Source organism: Bipolaris oryzae (genome assembly GCF_000523455.1).
Source record: "Bipolaris oryzae ATCC 44560 unplaced genomic scaffold scaffold_0, whole genome shotgun sequence".
Taxonomy (NCBI): Eukaryota; Fungi; Ascomycota; class Dothideomycetes; order Pleosporales; family Pleosporaceae; genus Bipolaris; species Bipolaris oryzae.
In genome coordinates, this window is record NW_006911276.1 from 418,605 (window position 1) to 438,813 (window position 20,209).

At 50.4% G+C, this 20,209-nt stretch overlaps 7 protein-coding genes across 7 annotated transcripts; 2 read left to right on the forward strand and 5 right to left on the reverse strand.

Annotated features, from left to right (window-relative positions):
• Positions 1-1,954: 1,954 nt before the first annotated feature.
• On the forward strand, positions 1,955-2,956 carry COCMIDRAFT_31484 (uncharacterized protein; the record flags this gene model as incomplete). Its single annotated transcript, XM_007683958.1, has 1 exon — positions 1,955-2,956. The coding sequence occupies one exon, from the start codon at positions 1,955-1,957 to the stop codon at positions 2,954-2,956; it is 1,002 nt and encodes a 333-aa protein (XP_007682148.1).
• A 4,182-nt stretch (positions 2,957-7,138) lies between these two features.
• Positions 7,139-8,677, reverse strand: COCMIDRAFT_79677 (uncharacterized protein; the record flags this gene model as incomplete). Its single annotated transcript, XM_007684046.1, has 1 exon — positions 7,139-8,677. One exon carries the CDS (start codon positions 8,675-8,677, stop codon positions 7,139-7,141), a length of 1,539 nt encoding a protein of 512 aa, XP_007682236.1.
• A 413-nt stretch (positions 8,678-9,090) lies between these two features.
• COCMIDRAFT_144 (uncharacterized protein) lies at positions 9,091-10,282 on the reverse strand (the record flags this gene model as incomplete). The annotated part of the gene is made up of 2 exons (XM_007683876.1): positions 9,091-9,963; positions 10,025-10,282. 2 exons carry the CDS (start codon positions 10,280-10,282, stop codon positions 9,091-9,093), a joined length of 1,131 nt encoding a protein of 376 aa, XP_007682066.1.
• Positions 10,283-11,424: 1,142 nt separating this feature from the next.
• COCMIDRAFT_79311 (uncharacterized protein) lies at positions 11,425-13,511 on the reverse strand (the record flags this gene model as incomplete). Its single annotated transcript, XM_007684047.1, has 4 exons — positions 11,425-12,536; positions 12,584-12,895; positions 12,944-13,208; positions 13,293-13,511. The coding sequence occupies 4 exons, from the start codon at positions 13,509-13,511 to the stop codon at positions 11,425-11,427; spliced, it is 1,908 nt and encodes a 635-aa protein (XP_007682237.1).
• A 790-nt stretch (positions 13,512-14,301) lies between these two features.
• COCMIDRAFT_79622 (uncharacterized protein) lies at positions 14,302-16,041 on the reverse strand (the record flags this gene model as incomplete). Its single annotated transcript, XM_007684048.1, has 2 exons — positions 14,302-15,947; positions 16,005-16,041. The coding sequence occupies 2 exons, from the start codon at positions 16,039-16,041 to the stop codon at positions 14,302-14,304; spliced, it is 1,683 nt and encodes a 560-aa protein (XP_007682238.1).
• A 522-nt stretch (positions 16,042-16,563) lies between these two features.
• On the forward strand, positions 16,564-17,541 carry COCMIDRAFT_21329 (uncharacterized protein; the record flags this gene model as incomplete). Its single annotated transcript, XM_007683911.1, has 1 exon — positions 16,564-17,541. The coding sequence occupies one exon, from the start codon at positions 16,564-16,566 to the stop codon at positions 17,539-17,541; it is 978 nt and encodes a 325-aa protein (XP_007682101.1).
• Positions 17,542-17,639: 98 nt separating this feature from the next.
• Positions 17,640-19,648, reverse strand: COCMIDRAFT_79731 (uncharacterized protein; the record flags this gene model as incomplete). The annotated part of the gene is made up of 3 exons (XM_007684049.1): positions 17,640-18,112; positions 18,167-18,763; positions 18,811-19,648. 3 exons carry the CDS (start codon positions 19,646-19,648, stop codon positions 17,640-17,642), a joined length of 1,908 nt encoding a protein of 635 aa, XP_007682239.1.
• Between the last annotated feature and the right edge of the window lie 561 nt (positions 19,649-20,209).

Consider the following 20,209-nt stretch of genomic DNA (forward strand, 5'->3'; position numbering starts at 1 on the left):
CAAAGCATGTAAGTATGTAGATATATGACGCCTATATTAGAGGCCGTGCAGGTCGCGTACATGGCAGCAACGTGGCTTACATGTAGGCAGATGTGACCTTGTGCTACCCTTTGTCCAATTTACCTGTGACAAGCAAGTAGGTTGGAGCGGTGGGATGCCTAGATGTGAGTGGGGATGCCGTTTTTCTTTCCCGCGTACAATGCGCGGTGATGCAACGTGGACAAGGAGGAGGCGGTTAGCACGCGAGGGCTGCGATCGGATTTGTAAGGGTAAAATGGCATTTCGCCCACTTTCCCATGTTGGCGGCCCAACTTTTCGATCAGCCCCTCCCGATCCCGCCACCTGGCCGGCGATGGGACTTTGACCTCGGCTGTCAATTGGCACAGCCTACAGCCCTAGCACATGGGCGTGGCCGATCTCTTGCAAGCGCAGTATTGTGTGAATGCACTTATCAAGGCCACGCATTGCGACGGGCATTCCGCCTAATATCGGTGTTGGCGCCGTGCGCCTGTTTGTCCTGCAGCAAAAGGATGGCTTTTTTTCTCCCACTGCCCGCGGGGGCGCGCCGTTTGTCTAGACTGATGATGCGAAGCGAAGGGGTAGGCGAGTGGGTTTAAAGGCGAGCACTGGCGTAGCAGGGTGGTATATTTCAAGGGCTAGGCACATGCGCAATGGAGGCACCAGACATGTTGGGCATAGTAGGCATAGTAGGCACTTGGTGTTACAGTGGGCATGGGTGAGTGTGTGTGTGTGTGTGTGTGTGTGTGTGGAGGAGTAGAGGTAGCGTGGAGCCCCCTCTCTCTAGTGGACCGTGTACGTGCCGTGTCTTCACCCGTTGTACTCTAGCTGGCCTGCCGCAAGGACAAGTGAGATTGGTGGCGCCAAACCTTGGGCAGAGACGCGTGGTGAGCAGGACGCCGACACGGGCAGTAGTGGTGAGAGATTGATAGGCTGAGAGCGATGGCAGCACAGCCGGGCAGTATTGGCCCATTGTACAGGGCAGAGGGTGCGCTGCTCTGACCTCGACCACACTGAGCAAGGCAGGTGTGTGCGTGTGCGTGTGCGTGTGCGTGCGGTGCTCCGCGGAAGCTGGGGGAAGGGGGACCACCGTCTATGGGGACGAATGGGGGGGGTTGCATTGTTGTAGAGCACATAGGTGTGTCTACTGCATGAATGCACCGTGTGAGTGTGGATGTGGGTGTGGGCGTGCGAGTACTGTAGACACAAGTGTGGCGCGTAGAGTACACAGGGAGGCGTCCATGGCCACCACCTACCTTGTCAGTGAATGTAGTGGCTGACTTATGTAAGCATGGCGACAAGCCACAGGGCAGACAGCAGCAGAGGAACTGGTTCCGGGGCAGTCGCGGGGCAGTCGCAGGGCAGTCGCAGACGTCGAAACAGGCGTGGCGACAGGCAATCGCGATGACCCTCAGCATCGTCGATCGCCCTCTCCCGCTACGTCACCCGCCGCACAGACACCCAATCATGCCCCGGCCCGGTGCAAACAGCACCAAGTCCCCCTGCTATCGCTTTCGCAAGTTCCGCATGTTACCAAACCCCCCAATTGTCCAATTCCCATATCAGACCGTCTCCCCGGCTCCCTCGCCTTTTGGTCTTCTTGCACTGTCCTGTACCCTTTGTCTGCTCCCTGTCTCGCTTCTCGACGCCGGCCTGCCCCTCCGACTCCCCCACGGCCTATTCTGCCGACATCATCGCTACGGCCTTTCCCTCCGAGCCCACCGTTGCCTGTTCCTTCCATAGCTAGCACGTATAGCTACCTACCTTCCCATCAACCTACTCCCCTAAACAACTCAACTCAATTCAACTGAACCAACCTCAACTCACCTCAACTCAACTTGCCCTACCCACACGCGGCACTCTACCTCGCTGCCTTCTGCCTTTTACACATACACTCTGCACACATACACACACGCAACGGCAATTGCTCTTCGCCATGACAGAGATCCAGCAGCAACCCCATCTTGACTGGGCTGGCGATGCCTTCACTGCCCTTCATCCACCAGGCATGAGCAATCAACACCATGACAAGTGGTCAACGGCCTTCAGCAACACTGCCACACTGTCCACGCAAGCTTTCTCTATTCCTCCTTCCCTCCTCACTCACGCTGCCCTGGAGCGATATGGCCAAGTCACTCCACCCGAGGAATACTCTCCCACTCACCCTCTTCGCAACGACCGCGAAAGTTCCATTCCTGTCGAGCAGCTTCGCAATGAGACAACACCTTGGCCCAAAAAGGACCCTGCCTCACTGCAAATGACCCCGCCAGAGGAGCCTTCACCCAAGCGACGCCGCGCCAGCAGGCAGACGCTTACCAATCAGGATGCTGTAATGCTGCCAAGTGCACCTGTACTACCTCAGCAAGAAACCGTTGAAGCCAACCCCCAGCCACCCAAGCGCAAGCGGGGTAGGCCCAAATCTCAGCCCCAAATGGTTGAGGCCTACACCGCCGACGGCTATCCCTTTCAAGTCTCATCGGCTCGCCAAAATCATCTCGAGAAGAACCGCGTCGCTGCACACAAGTGCAGGCAGCGCAAAAAGGAGTACATCAACAGTCTCGAAGGCCGAGCCCGAGAATTCTCTGCAAAGAACAAGATGCTCAAGGAAAACGTTGCCCTGCTCCGCGAAGAGGTCCTCGGCCTCAAGAACGAAGTGTTACGTCACGCTGGATGTGGCTTCTGGGCTGTTGACGAATATCTCGCCCGATGTGCTGGTGGTCTTCTTGGTATGGAAGTTCCTGCGTCAGAGATGCGCCACTCAATATCACATCGCAAGAGCCCCCACCAAAGCCCCGCTATCCCCGTCTCCCACCTCACTGGCCAACATGCCCGCGAGCACAGCATGGTGTCCATGACTTCAGCAGATACCGACGATCTCGGCGGGCTCGAGCTCCTCAAGGACTTTACCGACGAGGACATGGATGATATGGGAATGTAGAAAGTCGGCCCAGTTGCCCTTGCTATCAAGACCCTCCTACTTCTAGCGCATACCGTTGCGTTCGCTTTGGACCCGCTTTCTGGTACGCGAGCACGTCAGCGATTGTCGCCGCTTCTACTTCTCTTTCCACAATTCTTACGATACCCCGGGTTTTTGCCGTGCTTTGAGCACTCAAAAGAGCTGTATTATTTTCTTGACTTTGTTAATCCTTTCTACATATGCCCGTATGACGGGCCACGGCTGGAGACTCCGGCCGATTGCACCGATGACTGATGGACTGGCGTTTGAGCCATGGCTGCGCAAAAGGCGTTTGACTAATGCATGTTGGACGGTAATGAGATTAGCATACATACATACAACCAAAAAAAAGAGCAATTGATGGTGATTATCGCTCTTTTCTTTACATAGTCACAATGGCATACATGCTACATGCACATATTACACACATACTCACACATGCATGTTGTTTGCTCTCTCTGATTTGTCCACAGACGTTTTGCACTTGTCTAGTTTGAACTCTCCGGCCTCAAATGGACCCTTTACCCGTACCCAATGCCCACTGCTTGCGTCAATGCCAAAAGCAACCCGCTAAGCCTAGTCCCCGCTTTGGCGCGCATCAGCAAGCAGCAAAGCGCAAAGCATGCAATAACCTTAATCTTTCGTTTGATGTCCCCACATATCTTGGATAGTCCATGTACACCAACCACCGACCTTGCCCCCTCCCCCTTCTCCACCTTCTCCTTCCCCTTCCACCATCCCGGTTTGACTCTTTTTGGGGCATTTTTTTGACAGGTAAGACGATGACGCAACAACCCTTGTTCCTCATTGGCCAACGGAGAATTCATCCGTAGAAAAAAAAGAGAGGGTCCTTCCTCCCCCTTCCCCCATCGTCTTGGTATCTATGTATGAATTGCGTAGTTACACGAGACCATATGCTTTTGCATGGGAGTTTTTTTAGGTCTACCATGACAAAATTTGGGGCGCTTTTTTTTCCTTTTTTTTAAAACATCCTATTCTCCGAGGCGAAGAATGGGGCAAGGGGGTTGGGTTGGGTTGTTGGACACGCTTGTGATTTCCTCTTTTGGTTCTCTCCACGTATTTTCTCCGTATCTCTCTAATCTCGCTCTCGCTATCTCTCCATCTCCCTTTTTCCAAGAAGTTGCGGGGAAGACTACCCAGATATGCGGGAGAGTCCCGATCAGGCAGTCGGTGAGACGTGGACTTGATGTGTTGGAGTCGGTAATTACTTCCAACTATTTCCTTTGTTTCCTCAATGATGCTTGTTTGATCATGAAATTACATCAATTGTGTTTTTTTCTCTCTTCTTCTTCTCGAATCCTTCCCCTATCGCTCTATTCTGAGTTTAGACTTGTTGAGTATTTTGCTGGTCATTCCTTCCTTGAAAGTTTCAAGACTAGTAGAATACGTATGCGTATAGTACACACTTACACATGGCTAACCATATTGACCTCCACACTCTATACTTCTTGCAAGTCCATACATCATAACAAGGGTGGATACCCACATGCTCAACGGCCTTGCGCAAAGTGGGGACTAATTACATCTGCACTCGTTTCACAATCGATAGCTCTCGTGTTGATCGATAGTCGGTAATCTACTAATGGCCGCGGCATGTTCTCCCGATCGCTGGCTAGGTATTCAACGGTGTAATGAATCTCTTCTTCCTTGTGTTCGGGGTTTACTCAGCCGAGGTCGATCAACCAACATGGGTCCCACTGAAAAGGTACACTGCTTTCTCTCTTCCTCTTCTGTGAACACCCCGCCCTTGCTCAGATGTGTTCATCATGACCCACTCGGAGAGATTCCCCAAGCGAGTAATTCTTTTGCAGGGGAAAAGGAAGAAAAGGGGAAAGCGGGACATGGGAGATGACGTACTTCAGGGACGAGATCGGTGACTTTGTTACCATGCCGGGTAAAGGACCAGCTCGGCGCGCCTGCCCGTCTACCAAATGTGCGGGAACGGAGGCTACGTTGGCAGGTTAGAGGGGGTATTTGCCAAAGTACGTACATACATACGTAAGGGTGAGCTGAAGGAATGCATGAGATTGCTGTGGCAAGTGCAATGTCAAAGCCCTTGAGTCGTCTTAGTGTTATCACCTGTACATGTCAGATCGCATTCTCCACCGTACGTGGCTGACGGCATGTCGTGTACTACATGCAAGTACCATGGTTCTTGTTCCAGCAATCGCAAAAGCATGTAGGGCGTGCCGAGTTGCGACCAGGGACCTTGTAACGTATCATGGTAGACAGTGGGCGTAGCGTTCCCGTGCAGAAGCGCCCGCGGAGAAACCCCAATCTACTCCAACTGATTTTCTTATACAGACCCGCTTTTGGAGCTGCCTAGTCAAGCCATGCCTGTCATATCCGGGTCCACAAGCGCGTGTGTAACAGAGTAGCCGGACCCAACGTCTGGTTCTGGACCACGAAACAGAACAGCACAAGGCCGCGTGATAAAGAATAGGAAAGGAAAAGACGTCGGGGCCGATAAATCCGAGTAAGCGCACGATGCGTGATAGGCTGCGGAGAACATTGCCTAATAGTCAACGACCGTTGTCCAAATGCTGCATCATGGGCATTCCCTCACTTGCATAACGGCCGATTCCAATTCCCCCACTACCTCATGCTGTCCAACCAGATACTCCATGTACAAATCTGATACTGACTGAACCGCCTTTGCTTGGACGCCTACCATGTCACTTGTGTAACCTCTCGGGCCGTCTCTTTCTCATGTTCCAACCGGGGAGGAATCCGGCTCAACCTCTCTCTGGGCTGCACGCCGTGTGGTGTAGTGGCTAGGCGGGAGAGCAAGGTCATACACACACACACACACACACTTGCGAAGACCCTGAGGATCACCCATGAAGCCAAAGGAGAAAAAGTGGGGAGGCTGCATAGTATGTAAGCAAGAAAGGTTCAAGAGAGAGGGAAGAAAGAGACGGGTTGACGTTATGTAACTGGAGTGTGGGCTATCAGACGATATGACGTCAATCTCGCCAGACTCTGGGGATACAAGCAGCAAGTCTGAAGGAAAAGGAAAGAGAGACCCGCATCGGCGCGACAGACTCAGGCGTTTGAGGTAGGTGTACACCATTTTGGGGACTTCGGAGCTCGTTTGATGCCGGCGGCCGCCACGGCCTCTGCCATGCACATGTTCGCAACCAGGAAAGGGAAGGGAGGGAGGAGGGGCCACGGGAACAAGGGGACACAGAGAGCGGGGGGGGGTTGGGTATGGAACCATGACTTGGGAAACAGCCTTCGGGATTTCGTGCCGCATCCAATAGCATCAATGTTGCCAGAAAGAGAGAAAGAGAGTGGCGATCATATCGACTCTCTGCCCACCCCTAGGTATATGCAGCAGGTAGCGATATGAGGGGGTATGGTACCCGTTGATCGCAAATAACCATGGCGGCGTCTGCTGCGAAGAGACGGATATGCCGGGCGTAACGTGTAAAGACGCAGTAATGGTGGGGGCTTCCTTCCACGCCTCAAAGAGACAAAGAGAGAAAGAGATATGCATGGAAGAAGAAGGGCTCATATCGCGATTCCCTCGCATCACGATCTTCATGCATGTCGAAACGGCCATGGTGCGTCAAGGCAGCCCGACTGCAAGCACCTCATGCAGGCAATACGTCTCGTCATGTATGAGAACCCCCTCCTCTACGGAACTAACCTCGGTTCCGTCCAAAAGGCATTTGTTCAAGCATTTGCATTGAGTAACACTACCGAGAAGCTCTGGAAACCCCATGTAGCAAGGGACATGGGCAACCATAAAAAAAGTAAAAATAATCATCTCCGACATCTATCGAATCTCTTCAGCCACGTGTGGTAACATAGACCCAATGAGAAAGCTGAGGAGTGCGGTCCGATGACAGCCATGGGCCCCAACCACTAACACGGCACCGAGAACCATCCCAATCGAGCAAGTTTGGGCAAAAGGTGTTGATGATGGTGGGGATTTTAACCGGTGCTGCGACAAAACAACTGGCTGATGGGCTTCACTCATGGACATTGTGTGTTTGCTCACCTACGAGGGGCGGGTGCGTGCTCGGCTTGAGGCAACACAGCCCAACAACAAATCCATCTTTCGTCTTTCATACTGTACAATTCAAAGCTTTTGTTCATGTCAATGTTTCTCGTATCAGACGCCCAAAAATACCTCGTTCATCCGGAGAGAGGCGTCTTGAAGACGAGTGCGACATGGTCATCACCAGCTGTGACAACCGCCTCGCCGTCTCCTTGAACAAAAGCCATTATACCACCCCCCTCACCTCCACCCCTGTGTCCCCTCCACTCGCCCACGAGACCCTTGCCAGCCGCGGCTGTTCCACCCCGTGCATCCCAGCGCCTCAAAACACCATCGTATCCCGCGCTCGTCAATAACCATCCTCCTGGTCCTTCCTTGGAAACAAACTCCAGCTTGACAACGGCTTGCGGCGACTCTTCATCTGCGTGCGCATCTTCTATCCGCCTTCGAACTGCAAAGCGATGTGCGGTATCAAAGAGAGTAATGGAACCGTCCACGTTACCGGCAGCCATGAGCGTAAGTGGTGCCGTAGAAAAGCTCAGACATTCAACGTTGTCACTTCCTGCCTGCAAACTAGCCAAGATTTGTCCAGCCTGACCTGATGATGAGGCGCCTCCTTTAGCACCAGCTTGCTTGCCGCCTCCAGCTTTGTTCTTTGCGCCTCCTCCACCAGATGATGTTGATGCTTGTGCCGCTCCAGCGGCAGAAAGACGGGGCAGACCAACAATGCGGATCTGACCTTCTGGACCACCAACAGCTACAAACGCACCTGATGGCGCGATGCCGACAGAGTAGAGACCACCCTCGACGCGGAAGCGCTCGTCGTTGCCTGTGAGACCGACAACGGCTTGCGAGTCGGTTGTCGCAGTCAGACCTTGTGATGCTGCGTCGCCAAACACGTCCCAGACATAAAGACTCGAGTCTTCAGAGATGGTCGCAAGCAATGCGCCATCAGGCGACCATGTACCGCCTGTGCACGACTCGGTGTGAAGATAGTATGCTTGCAGGACCTGTAGCTCGTTGCCCTTGTCTGTGCTGATCTGGTACACCCACACTGAACCATCGTTGGCTCCGAGCGCGACCACATTGGGGTGGTCGGGTGAAGGGTTCGAGATCAGCCAGTTGATTTCCTCCACCTCTTGTGCTTCGGCCAGGAACTTCCATTTCTTGCCGTCAGGCACTCCCTGCCACACGCGTAGCTTGCCATCTAGACCTGCAGTAGCCACAAACTGGCCTTTGGGCGCGGTAAAGGCGATCGCATTGACTGAGTCTGTGTGTCCGTCTAGTGTGAATATGCTCTTCAGTCCTTCGCGCTCGGTGGGTTGGCCGTCGCTGCTCGGTTGCGCTGCCGCCGCTGCCGACACATCAATGATGTAGCCTACATCGTCGCCGCCTCCTGTGGCGATAATGTCGCGGTGTACGGGGTGCTGCGCTATGCAGAAGATGCTGTCCTTGTGCTGGTCAAAATGCGCAACCGAGTCGTTCTGTAGATTGATTTCCATCTCGGCCTCCTGGCGTCCTTCCTCGTCATCGTCGTCCGAGTCCATGGGCACATCGCCGTCATCTTCCAGAATCTCTTCCGCCTCATCGGCGTCTATCGTATTGTCCACGCCGTGTATGTCGATATCCTCCTCGTCGTGCTGGGTCTGGTTGGAAGTGGGGTTGGGGACAGCCATTGCGCAGACTTTTTTTGCTCTCAACCGTTGAAATATGGATTGTGTCTTGCTGCCCTCTCTTTGTATCCTAGAAGATTATATATGAGTCTTCGTCTTGCGTTGCTTAGAAATGCCAAAATTGCGCCTTTGGCGGCGAACTTTTTTGTCGGGGACCCTGTCGGAGGGGCACAACGCCGACCCCACACACGTCATTTGTAATCCACATGAGGCTGAGCCGGACATTGAAACCATTGATGTTTTAATACCGCGTATAACACTACCATCAGATTCATTATAAATCCATACCCTCTTTACGAGTTAACGACATACGTATACGGAAAAAGCCATAGACTTGAAGTAATCTCACCAGCTACTAAGTCTATTCGACAACACATGAGAATGAAAACAGACCTTCTCTTCAGATTGTATCAAAACTACTCTTCACTACCTTGTGCAAGTTTCTCGAGAAGTTGAGCTATACGTTCATCAACTTTGGCAGACTCTTTACGGAGTCTAGCTGCTTCTTGGAGGACTTGCGCAAGCTCTCCTTGAACAGACACATTCTTAGTGTTATTGCTTCCATCTATCTGTTCTTCAGATGATTCTCCGGGTGGTGCTATAGATGTGCTTGCCATGCCGTTCGTGTCAGATGGTACTTCTTGAGAGGAAACATGTTGAGCGGCAGAAGGCTTCCCGCTGGCCACTGCACTTTCCTCATCTTTGTCGCGTAGTCCAAAGAAAGAGCGAAGAGGATCTTCCTCTCCTAGCAACTCTGCTTCGCTGACATAGCTCTGGTCGGCTACAATAACGTTGGATATTGCGTAGACCCAGTAACAAACCACCAAGCCGACCATATACGTAATAAATACTGCTCGACTACTGAATGCCCCTGCAGTCTCATTAAGATCCCGTGTCCAAACAAAGCCAAGATAGATACCTAATCCCACCAGGAAAGCGTTTAGGGAGCTGTTGAGAAGCATGGTAGGGGCTGCAATGGTCAAAACAGAGGCAACCGAAGGTAGATCTGCTCCCACTACTCGAAAGGCTGAGCCGCTGTTAAGATGAGCAGCTGCCAATGTCATGCGTGGGTACAGATCCCCATTCAAAATACTGTGTCCACGAATCCATGCCCGTACATCTTTGGCATAGATAAATCTTCCCAGATGACAGTACTGTCTTGTGGCGTAGTAAACAGCGATGATAGAAGAGACGAGACTGAAAGTAAGGAACCCTCGGGCAAACCAGGGTGTTCGGTCAAGGTTTTCCAAAGAGAGTGCTGTAATAGCAATCTGTGCTAGAATAGTACTCTGAAAGCCTAGTAGTCAGTTCCTGGCGCCTAGCTGTCCGGGTTCCGACACATATACGCACAGCTACAGCTATTATGCTGCATTCCCCCTGCGCTGACTTTCGGAAGTTCATCGCGTCTATGTCGCTCGTACTTCGTAACACCTGTACTTGGACGCGCCAGATGTCGCGGTTACCGAAGAAGCATAATACCAATCCACTTAGTCCATAGTATTTTGTGAAAAAGATAATACTCGAGAAGTAACGAAGCCATTGTCGCGCTGCCGAAAAGAGGATTATGGCTCCTGGACCAACACCAAAGGCAAGTGCTGCATTCTGCATGTTATCGGAAACACAGCAACGAAATTTTATAGGATAAGAATGATTTTCTTAATGAGAGATATCATCGAGAGAGAAAGAGAGATAATCAGAAAAATTCCCTGATGGCTAAAGTAGAGGAAGGCTGGGGCTGAATGTCTGCCTGTATGGTCTGTGCGTTTTTGGGATGCGTACTATGCACGTAAGTAGAAGGCGCAAGCCAGCGGTGCCAGGACTTTTGCCGAGCGTGGAGTACATCGTTTCATGCATAGTGTAGCTAACAAAACACTGAACACGTCAATCGAATGAAAACAAAAAAAATGAAGAAGTTGAATATGCAATGGGGAGAGAGCTACCAATACAAGGCGCGAAGGCATCACCTAGGCCCAATACACAAAGTAATAAGAGGTCATATGTAAAAACACATATACCGGTCCTCAGCTTAGACATGACGATCATAATTTTTGCTTCATGGCAATGATCGCTATATGAACATAGATCACTTCTTTGTACCATTCTATATGGTTTATACGTTCTGTGGTAACAGTATTTCAAAGCCACGCAGTAAGCTCAGTAGGCGAGTAGTCAAATGCTAGACAAGACACGTCACTCAAAGAGACTAGATTGAGCATGACCATAATCCAACTATCACTCCAATAGAACCGTCATTCTAGCCAGCTAAGCTTAAACTCTTTCTGGGAGAAGAGCTCCTACTTAGATACCTACCTAGTACTTATCTCCAAACACTTTAAAATAAAGCATCACTACAACCAAAGACCCTTACCTTATTAACGATAATCTTCTAAAATACCATTCCGGCCCCTCTGCGACATAGCTTAGTAATCGTTTATATCTATGCACACTAGCGTGACCTGCGATAGTCAAAGAAGGACCTTCCTAACATCTCAACATAATCCTGATCACCAAGAGTAGGCGTTTTTCTCGAGCTATTAATGTCGTATTTCCAATGCCCCCCCCCCCCCCCAAAAAAAAATAGCACTAGGCACAATTGTAATATATTAGCAAATGTATCAATTTGCATCTCATTTCTGTATTTACACCTCCACCCAACTTCTCCATTTCCATAAATACATTTCCACGTTGCACATTACACAGAATACCACCTGTATACTCTATCCACTACCCAAACCACAGCAACCCCTTCCTTACGAAGCCCCAATCCCTTTGCCCACAGGACAATTAGGCACATCCTTCTGCCACGCAATCTTCGCGTACGCAGGTAAATAGCTATTCGTCGTGAACGTCTCATCGATATAATACTCGACCTGGTCCAGCGAGAACTTGCCACCGACTTGCGGCTGATTGAGAGCATTGACAATGTAATCAGCTATGAAATCCAGGAAAACGAGATCGACGTTCTGTGGCATGGAGCCGTCGAGCGGGAAAGAGGCGTTGGCTTGGAGATCGTTGGGCTGAGGGTAGTTGGGGATGGGTGAGTGCACGGTGTCGTCTCCATCGGTGCCGAAATCGTCGTGGGTGGTGTACCCGGGTGTGGGTGAAGCAGATTGGCGACGGATTAGCCGACCGCCTTGCTTGGAGCGACGCGTACGTCCCTCGTAGTTGTGTGTGAGGGGCGGGTCGATGCATGTATCGCGGTCTGCAAGGACGGGACTGAAACTAAAATCGGATGTCTCAAGGTTTCGCTTCTTCTTTTGAAAGGGACCAGCATTGAGGATATCGATAACCTGCGATGCCTGTTTGTAGGGCACATTTGGAATGTATTGGAAAGCATCTTTGAATGGGGAAACGATGAAGGAGTCGTCGTACGTGAAGGGGCCTTGAGCGAGGTCGAAGCGGACGCTACCGGTATTAATTATGATAAATCGAGGGATATGTTTTCGTGTCTTGTTCACAACGGCCGTAGCTAGCGCGGTTTGGAGAAGCTTGAAGATGTTGCCTTCAGCCAAAAACGGCTTACAGTACTGACAGTATGTTTCCGGTGCGCAACCGTAAAGATTGGTCAGATTGAGCTTAGTTCGAGCGGAAGTGATTTCTGATGAGACTTTGAGGCCTTCAGGAGTGCTGAATGAAGTGTACGGCTGGCTTCCCTCGGCATGGTATGCAAAAGTGTTCCGGTTCCAATCAAGGTACCTCCGTGCATAGCGGACTGGAGTTTTGAAAGTAGACTTGTCAATGGTGACCTGCGACAATGCTACGCGAGATGGGTTTGGTACACCTTTGGGGTTGTTTGGTGCTTTGCAAGTGGACGATTTGATACTAGACATTGCAAGCCACCCTAGAGTCTCGCAGTAACGGCCTAAGTGATTTGTTAGTGAATAGTCAATGAAATTGGGTATTACTTACCAGACTCAATGCCAGTAGCCTTCTCGTCATAGACTATAAAGTCGCGAATGTGAGTGTGGCCTCCAAAGAATTGAATTGGCACATCTTTCTTGATACTTCGAATGGCCTTGAACACAGTCCCCATAGTGCTACTGGAGACGTTGGTTCGTACAGGGTTGTGACCAGCGACAACAAACAGATCAATTGGCTTGGTGAAGTTAACAGCTTGCTGGAACCATTTCTCTTTGACCATATCCTTAGCTTTAATGACCCTGGAAACATTGCTGTTGCCAGTAAAGTCAAAAAGAACGCCAAAAGCCATGATGCGAAGACCTGTAAATAGTCAGCACATTCCTCAAACTCGTATTAATTTTGGCATACCCTGTTCAGTAGTGAAATAACGATATTGAGCCCCGATGTACTCAAACTGACCGGTGGCTGGGTTGACGATTTGAACATTGCTAGTAAGATATCTGTCACCATATGCTTTTGCAAAGCCGCTGAAAGTCTCGTAGGCAATCTCAGTGACGTAAAGCTCGTGATTGCCGATAGTCAATATATCATAGTCGACATTTTCAAAGATCACATTCGAGACCTTGCCGTTGGGTGTCGTCGCATCGCTAAGCCCGGCGCCATCGTGCAAGTCCTGCTCCAGCGTTAGCAAGATTACATTTTGCTCCACGTACATGCAGCCCTACTCGTCCCCAGGGCCTTGATATCAGACACTAACCCCTGTGTCAACTAGAAGCAGGTCAACGCCAAGTTTGCGAGCTTTCTGCCTCATATGTTTTGTGAAGCTGACGTAGTCGCCCCAGTCGGCGCCGTAGTTTTGTTCCTTGATATGCCCCTCAAGCCAGCCATGAGTGTCGGTGGTATGTAGGAAGTTGATCTGGCCCCACTCCAGAGGGCCTCTTGGAGTCGTGGTCGCATTTTGTGCGTCGGGTTGCATTCGGCGGACATTCCTCGTCAGAACGACATCATCTGTTAGCGCTCCATAGCAACTGTGGTCACCTTCGCAAGCCGAAGCTGAGGCGATGAGTGCTACAATCGCACTGTATGTAAGGTATCGCATTTTCAGAGGCACTTGGGATACCAGTATCGGATGTCAGGTAGCAAGGACGGCCTATTATACATACGTTCCGGGAGGTGATGGAAGCGTATACAGACCGAGCCAGTGGCGCGCCGTGTTCCGCGCCGAATGAAAGGACAACATCAGACTGCACGTGTGGCTACTATTGGTGAAAGAGATAAGCTTTCGACAAGTCCTTGATGCCGAGGATCAAAAAAGCTTAAACCCGGACATTCTCCTTCCTGATGGGCGACAAGCGCGTCAATTAGCGTTCCGGGAATCGGTCTTTCTTTTGCGCCTCTCCGACTGATGCCCGGAACCTTTTCTGTATTGCGGTAGTGCTTTTGCCACAACCAAGGGCTTCTCCTGTCATTGTGCATTTATTAACGCAGAGGCTTTCGATACTTTCCACCAGAGCTCCCAACTACTAGGCGGCACATACTGAGTATATGATAGCCAAACGCCATATGTGATAAGGATATTCCAGCCTAATCAACTACAGGTGTTGTAGTTCAGCAAGTAGTATTGGTATGATCCGTGCCGTCCCTTGATAAAGCCAGGTACCGGTCTGCGGACGGACCAAACAATCAACAAGTACAGAGCACAAAACTTTACGAGAAGATTGATCTTATCCGTCAGATTACTCTACAATTTTTTCTGATTTTCTATTTTACAACCTAGCCTTGACCCCGTCTCTAACAACAAGGCCAAACTTGCCATCCTTTTCCTTGTCGCGCAACACTCTTCTCAAAATCTTGCCTGAAGGACTCTTCGGTATCTCGTTAATAAACTCAACCTCCTTGACCCACTTGTATCTAACCTTCTTCTCCTTGACGAAAGCGATGATTTCTTTACCGACTGCGGTACTCTCTTGGACACCCAGTTTGAGCACTACATACGCTTTTGGTAGCTCTCCAGAGTAGTCGTCTTTTATGCTCATGACAGCAACGTCCTCGACTTTAGGGTGGCCAAGAAGTAAATCTTCAAGCTCGGCTGGAGCAACACCGATACCCTTGACTTTGATGAGTTCTTTGATGCGGTCGGAAATGTAAATCATGCCTTCCTCGCTGATGGATCCGCGGTCACCCGTGTGCAAGAAGCCGTCTGCATCAAATGTTTCCCGGGTAGCTTTTTCGTTGTTGAGGTATCCCATCACTACCTGGGGTCCACGAGCCAGCACTTCACCATCCTCGCCAATATCTCCCTCTGTGCCATCGTCCTTGATGATTTTGACCTCGGTAGAAGCAACTATAGCGCCTCCAGAGTGGGCGTACTTGTAATCATACTTATCGGGCGGATGAGCAGTAATGCAAGAGCATGATTCAGTCATTCCATAGCCTTGCTTGAAGCCCGTGTGTGGGAATTTCTTCTGCAACTGGTGGATGATTTCTTCAGAAAGTGGAGCGGCGCCGGAAGAAAAGCGAACAACGTGGCTGAGGTCGTACTTATCTACCAGCGGGTCGCGAACTAGTCGGATAATGATTGGAGGCACCAGTAAAAGCTCCTTCAGCTGGTATTCGACAACGACGTCTAGCATTTTCTCCATTGAAAACTGCGGAAGCATGACAACTTCCGCGTTGATGAGAATTGGGAGGTGCATCTGATGAACCAAGCCTGTAATGTGGAAGAGCGGAAGTACAGCCATGACCTTCTTATGCGTTTCCGGCGTTAACTGCTGGGCTTGCAGACACTGCGCTATAACGTTCTGGTGACTGATCATGACGGCTTTTGGCAGTCCAGTTGTTCCAGATGAGAATGAAAGAAAGCCACAAACATCTTTATTTTTCTTCCCAGGAGGGATTTTGAAAGCAGCTGTCTGCCCAGACTCACCATAAGATTTTCCCATGCGGATCAAATCCTGGATCGTGGTGTAACCAGGTAGCTCGCCCTCAAGCAGGAATATGTTTGATTGAGGTATTCCTGCAGCCTTTGCGCTTGCGGATGCAATTTCCATACTTCCGGATGTAGTCATCAAGAACTTTGCATCCGCCGTCTTGAGTGCAAACGTCATCTCCTCAACGTTGTATGCTGGGCTTGCACCGTTGATCTTCGCACCCACACGGAGCCCGGCAAACATCGCTACCGGATACCATATTGTATTCTGACTGAAAAGAGCCACCGTATCGCCTTCTTTGAGATTGTACTCTTTGACTAAAGATGTAGAGATGTATGTAGAGTACCTCTTTACATCAGCCCAGTTCACACGTTCTTTCGTGATGGCGTTTTGGAAGCCTGCAAGCTCGCTTGGTGGATAATTGTTGATTGGGGAGTAAGTTGAATCAAAGAGCCAATCCCAGTCCGTCAAGTTGGTAGGCCCTGTGTTCGTTACTCGATGCATCCTTTTCCAAACGCAAACAGTCGGGGGTTACATACAATCGATAGGTGGTTGTTTTGATTTGAATATTACCATGTTGATCCAATCAGTACCTTGAAAGTTAAAGAAGACAATATCTTATTCAAGACCCGTGTATGTGAAGCCAAAGTAGAAGTGATGCAGTCCGATAATGAACGGTGGTAAGCAACGAGTGTAATAGAGGAATAAGGATTCTTAGAGCGGAAGAATTCATAGAAGCTAGCAGAGAGATGGGGATCGCCATCCTCGGTACATCTATCTCCATCGGATATGCAGCCTCTCAATGCGATGGCGGAGCGGGGACAAAGGCCTCTCTGTAAGGCGGGGTTGGACACACTACCCGAGTCATCTAAAAGCGGTTAAGATCTCCACACCACTGATACCTTCGCAGATAACACCTACATACGCAGGGGTACATACGTATGAAATACTTCACTGCCACCCAATGAGCCTTTTGGGAGGGTTGTCTTTTGTTTTCACAAAAGATATACTGTGTTGACTCTATCGATTAAAGCTATTCCCCCCACGATCAAAAGGCCCCCGCATCCCAGTACTACTGTAATCATCAACCACACCACCATGTCCGAGGAGTCAGAAGCACCACCTGAACACGACTCCGTCCTAAGAGTACACTCCAGCAAAGACCTCCGCATAACCCTCATAGGCGCCGGAACAATCGGTCTCTCATTCGCCGCATACCACCTCACCTACCTCCTCAGCCCCTCCCAACTCACAATCTACGACACGCGCCCAGACCTCGACCAGCACATTGTCCAAAACCTGAGCGAGTTCTTCGCCGACGCACCCGCAAAAGCAGCAATAGACAACATCCGCATCGCGACCTCGCTCGCCGACGCCGTCGCTGAAGCGCACATCATCCAAGAATCCGGACCGGAGAACCTCGCTTTCAAGCGCCAGCTTTGGGCCCAAGTAGAGCAACATGCGCCGGAACACTGTTTGCTGTGGAGTAGTACGTCTGGGATCCCGGCGTCGGCGCAGGCACAGGATATGAAGGATAAGTCGAGGTTGCTAGTCGTGCATCCGTACAACCCGCCGCATGTGATGCCGTTGTTGGAACTAGTTGCGTCGCCGCAGACGTCCGAGGACGTTATCAAGAGGACACAGCAGTTTTGGGTGGATCGTGGGAGAGTACCGGTGCATATAAAGAAAGAAACGACGGGGTTTGTGGCGAATAGATTGGCGTTTGCACTGCTGCGGGAAGCTGTGCATTTGGTCAATGAGAATGTGGTTTCTGTGGAGGAGCTGGATAGTATTGTGGAGAGTAGCATGGGCCCGCGGTGGGTGGTTGCGGGGCCTTTTAAGAGTTATCATGCTGGAGGTGGGCCAGCGGGGTTAGAGGGCTTTTTTAAAAATATTGGAGGGACGGTGCAAGCCTGTTGGGACGATTCAGGGAAGCCGAATGTTGGTGATGGGTGGGAGGAGAAAATCTTCAAGCAAGCACAGGAGACATATGGTCAGGTCGATGTTAGTGAGCGAGACAGAATAACAAGAAGGGTGTTAGGAGTGCTGAAAGAAGAGAAGAATCGGAGCGCTTGAAATCATGGGAACTAGTGAATGAATTTCCTCGTCTAGATATCGTTTCACACCACCAAGACCTCTACACAACCTACGCGCCAAAAACCAGTTGTATCGCTTTACATGATAAGGTACAACCCCATAATCAAACTAGGCCCAATAAAAATACCGAACCAAAATATCACGTTACCCAGCGTGTCTCTTCCCTTCATAAACCTACTCTTGCAAAACGCCGCCTGGGGTATCTGGGTAAGTTGGAATGCAAAAAGGTATCCCCTGACCTTCTTAAAGAGACAAAACATGACGACCTCGTGGACGACGGCACTCAGGAAAAAGGTAAAGAAGGTGGCCTGCATCCTCGACATGTGAAAGAAGGAAATTGAAGAATGATAGACGTGTCGAAGCAAGAAGTTGTGGACAGGCCTATTCCAGTCGCGAGCATACTGGTCAAAGGAGATGGAATTCCACCATGGGCCATAAAAGCCCCGGTCGGCAAACCGCGTGAGTTCCGCTAGTACATTGAGGAGACATTCCCAGATGACGTAAAAACTCAGGAGTGATTGGAGAAGCATGGGGAATACCATATCGGAGACTGGTGGAGATGACGTTAGCAGATAACGTCAAGTATGAAGTAAAGGTTACTTACCAATCCATGGAAATTCTTTCCACCCTTGATCGAGTGACATGCCAGCTTCCTTCCTTCGTACAGTTTCTACAACAACAGGGTAGATGTACGCTTGTGAGATGATGATCATGACCCAAATGCCACCCAGTGTAGCTGCCGACTTCTCAGCAACGTACCACCAGTTGATACGATCCTGGCGGGGATACTCCAAGTCGTAAACGAGCGTAGGGAAACATGACCATTCCAAGAAATTGTAGAACTTTAGGTTGTTAGGGTAAATGTTGTCCGTTGTCGTGCATTTTCCACGTAGGTCCTCGTTGAGGATTGTAATCTCGGTGTTCAACACGCGGCGGAACCCCTCAATCTGTTCCGAGTCGAGTGGCTTTCCAGAGTCAATAGCTTGACCAATACCTGCGATTTCCAACTCTTCATCAGACAATTGTGGAGAGTATTTGCGCCCTCGGCGGGTCAGATCACCTTCATTGGGGGTTCCAACGTTGGTAGCAGTTGACATCTCTGGAAGATGCGTCGTTTCAGTTGAGCCTTCTTGCGATTTCATAGCGTCCAGCTCTCGAAGCATATCCTGCAAGATATTCCGTCGTCTGTAAACTCGCGATACTGCCCATAATCAGCTCGGCCCTCCGTATCACAGGAAGGAGACTTACAATAACCGTTGTAGAAGGCATAGGCATGTTGCTTCATCAACAACACAAAGACATGCAGAACAATGAAGACGGTATGGGTCCAAGGCCACTCACGCCAGAAGGTGATCCATATGAAAGTAAAAGTAAAGAAGGCTTGCCACAGCGACTGGACAATCCACCCTGAGCCGTTCCACGTCAAATAGTCTTTTGCAATGGCTTTCTGTAGGAAGAAGCCAAAGACAGTCGTTGCGCACATTCCAAGGTCTGTTGCCAGCATGACGAAAAGCTCCTTGTCGACCATTAGATGCAGGATCTCTGCATTCCCAAAAATAGAGCCTGTGGTTCGGTAGTTGCCGGCTGCGATTCGTATGAGCAATATGGCCATGGCGAGCCAGAAAAGAGTGAAGAACCCACGAAAGGGCGACTGTGAAGCGGTTACATTTTGGCGATCGAACGTTGTGAATTGCTGGGTGAAGATAAGATCTCTTGGCCGGCCCTTATTCTTACGGTTCAGCTTCTCAGCCTCTCGTCGGAGCCCAGTCTGTAAAACTTCTTGAAACTCGGGATCTTTGGCGGTGAATTTATACTCGCCTTTCTTTCCGGACTTCTCTAGTACGACTTCGATGCTCTTTCGGCGATTGCGTTGCCTTTCCTCCACATGGGTTTCCGAGCCGCTGTCATCCGAAGGTATAGCGGTCGTGCTACGGCTTCGAGATTCTATCCCATGGTCTTCTTCATTCTGCTTCTTTGATCTGAGCACACCATCGACATCCAAGGCCCTAGATGAAGTGTTTGGGTTCCACGAATCTTCGCGGTTGATGGGTGGTCGCGTTGAGAGGCCTCGGAGTGCGTGGGACATTGCTGATGCCCCATTCGTCAGAGATGTTAGATCAGTCTTATCGCTTGTTAAATCAGGCGTGCGACTGCTCTCCATCGCTCACCAGGCTGTTGGAAAGAAACGTGATGGATTCACCAAAGTGAACGTGTTGGAGTGTCGTGTTGAGGTATAAGTTGCTGGCCGCTGGAGGAGAACGGTACCGTGGGCACATGTTTCCTTGGGACGGGACTGTCGGAACGGATGTTTCGCAAGCTCGGTCCAGATGAGGCAGTCAAGTCAGACGGCACTTGGATCCAGTAAGCACACAAGAGTATATATCCCAGTAACTGTCCGGATGTACCGAAGTATAAAGTACACGGTCGTGTCCGAATGGGGCTTCACCCAAAACGGACATGATGTCATGCCGCGCCTTGTAGTAGAGCAGTACTAGCGGTGCATGTGCATCGGTTCCTGCAGCAAGCCAAGTCACGTGTTCTACTACAAACTAATCCAACACGAGGCTGAAGCGTGACCATCTACATGCATACTCGAATCACTTGGTATTTCAATTTTCCAGACAACCTTGCTCCACCTTTAATGGCT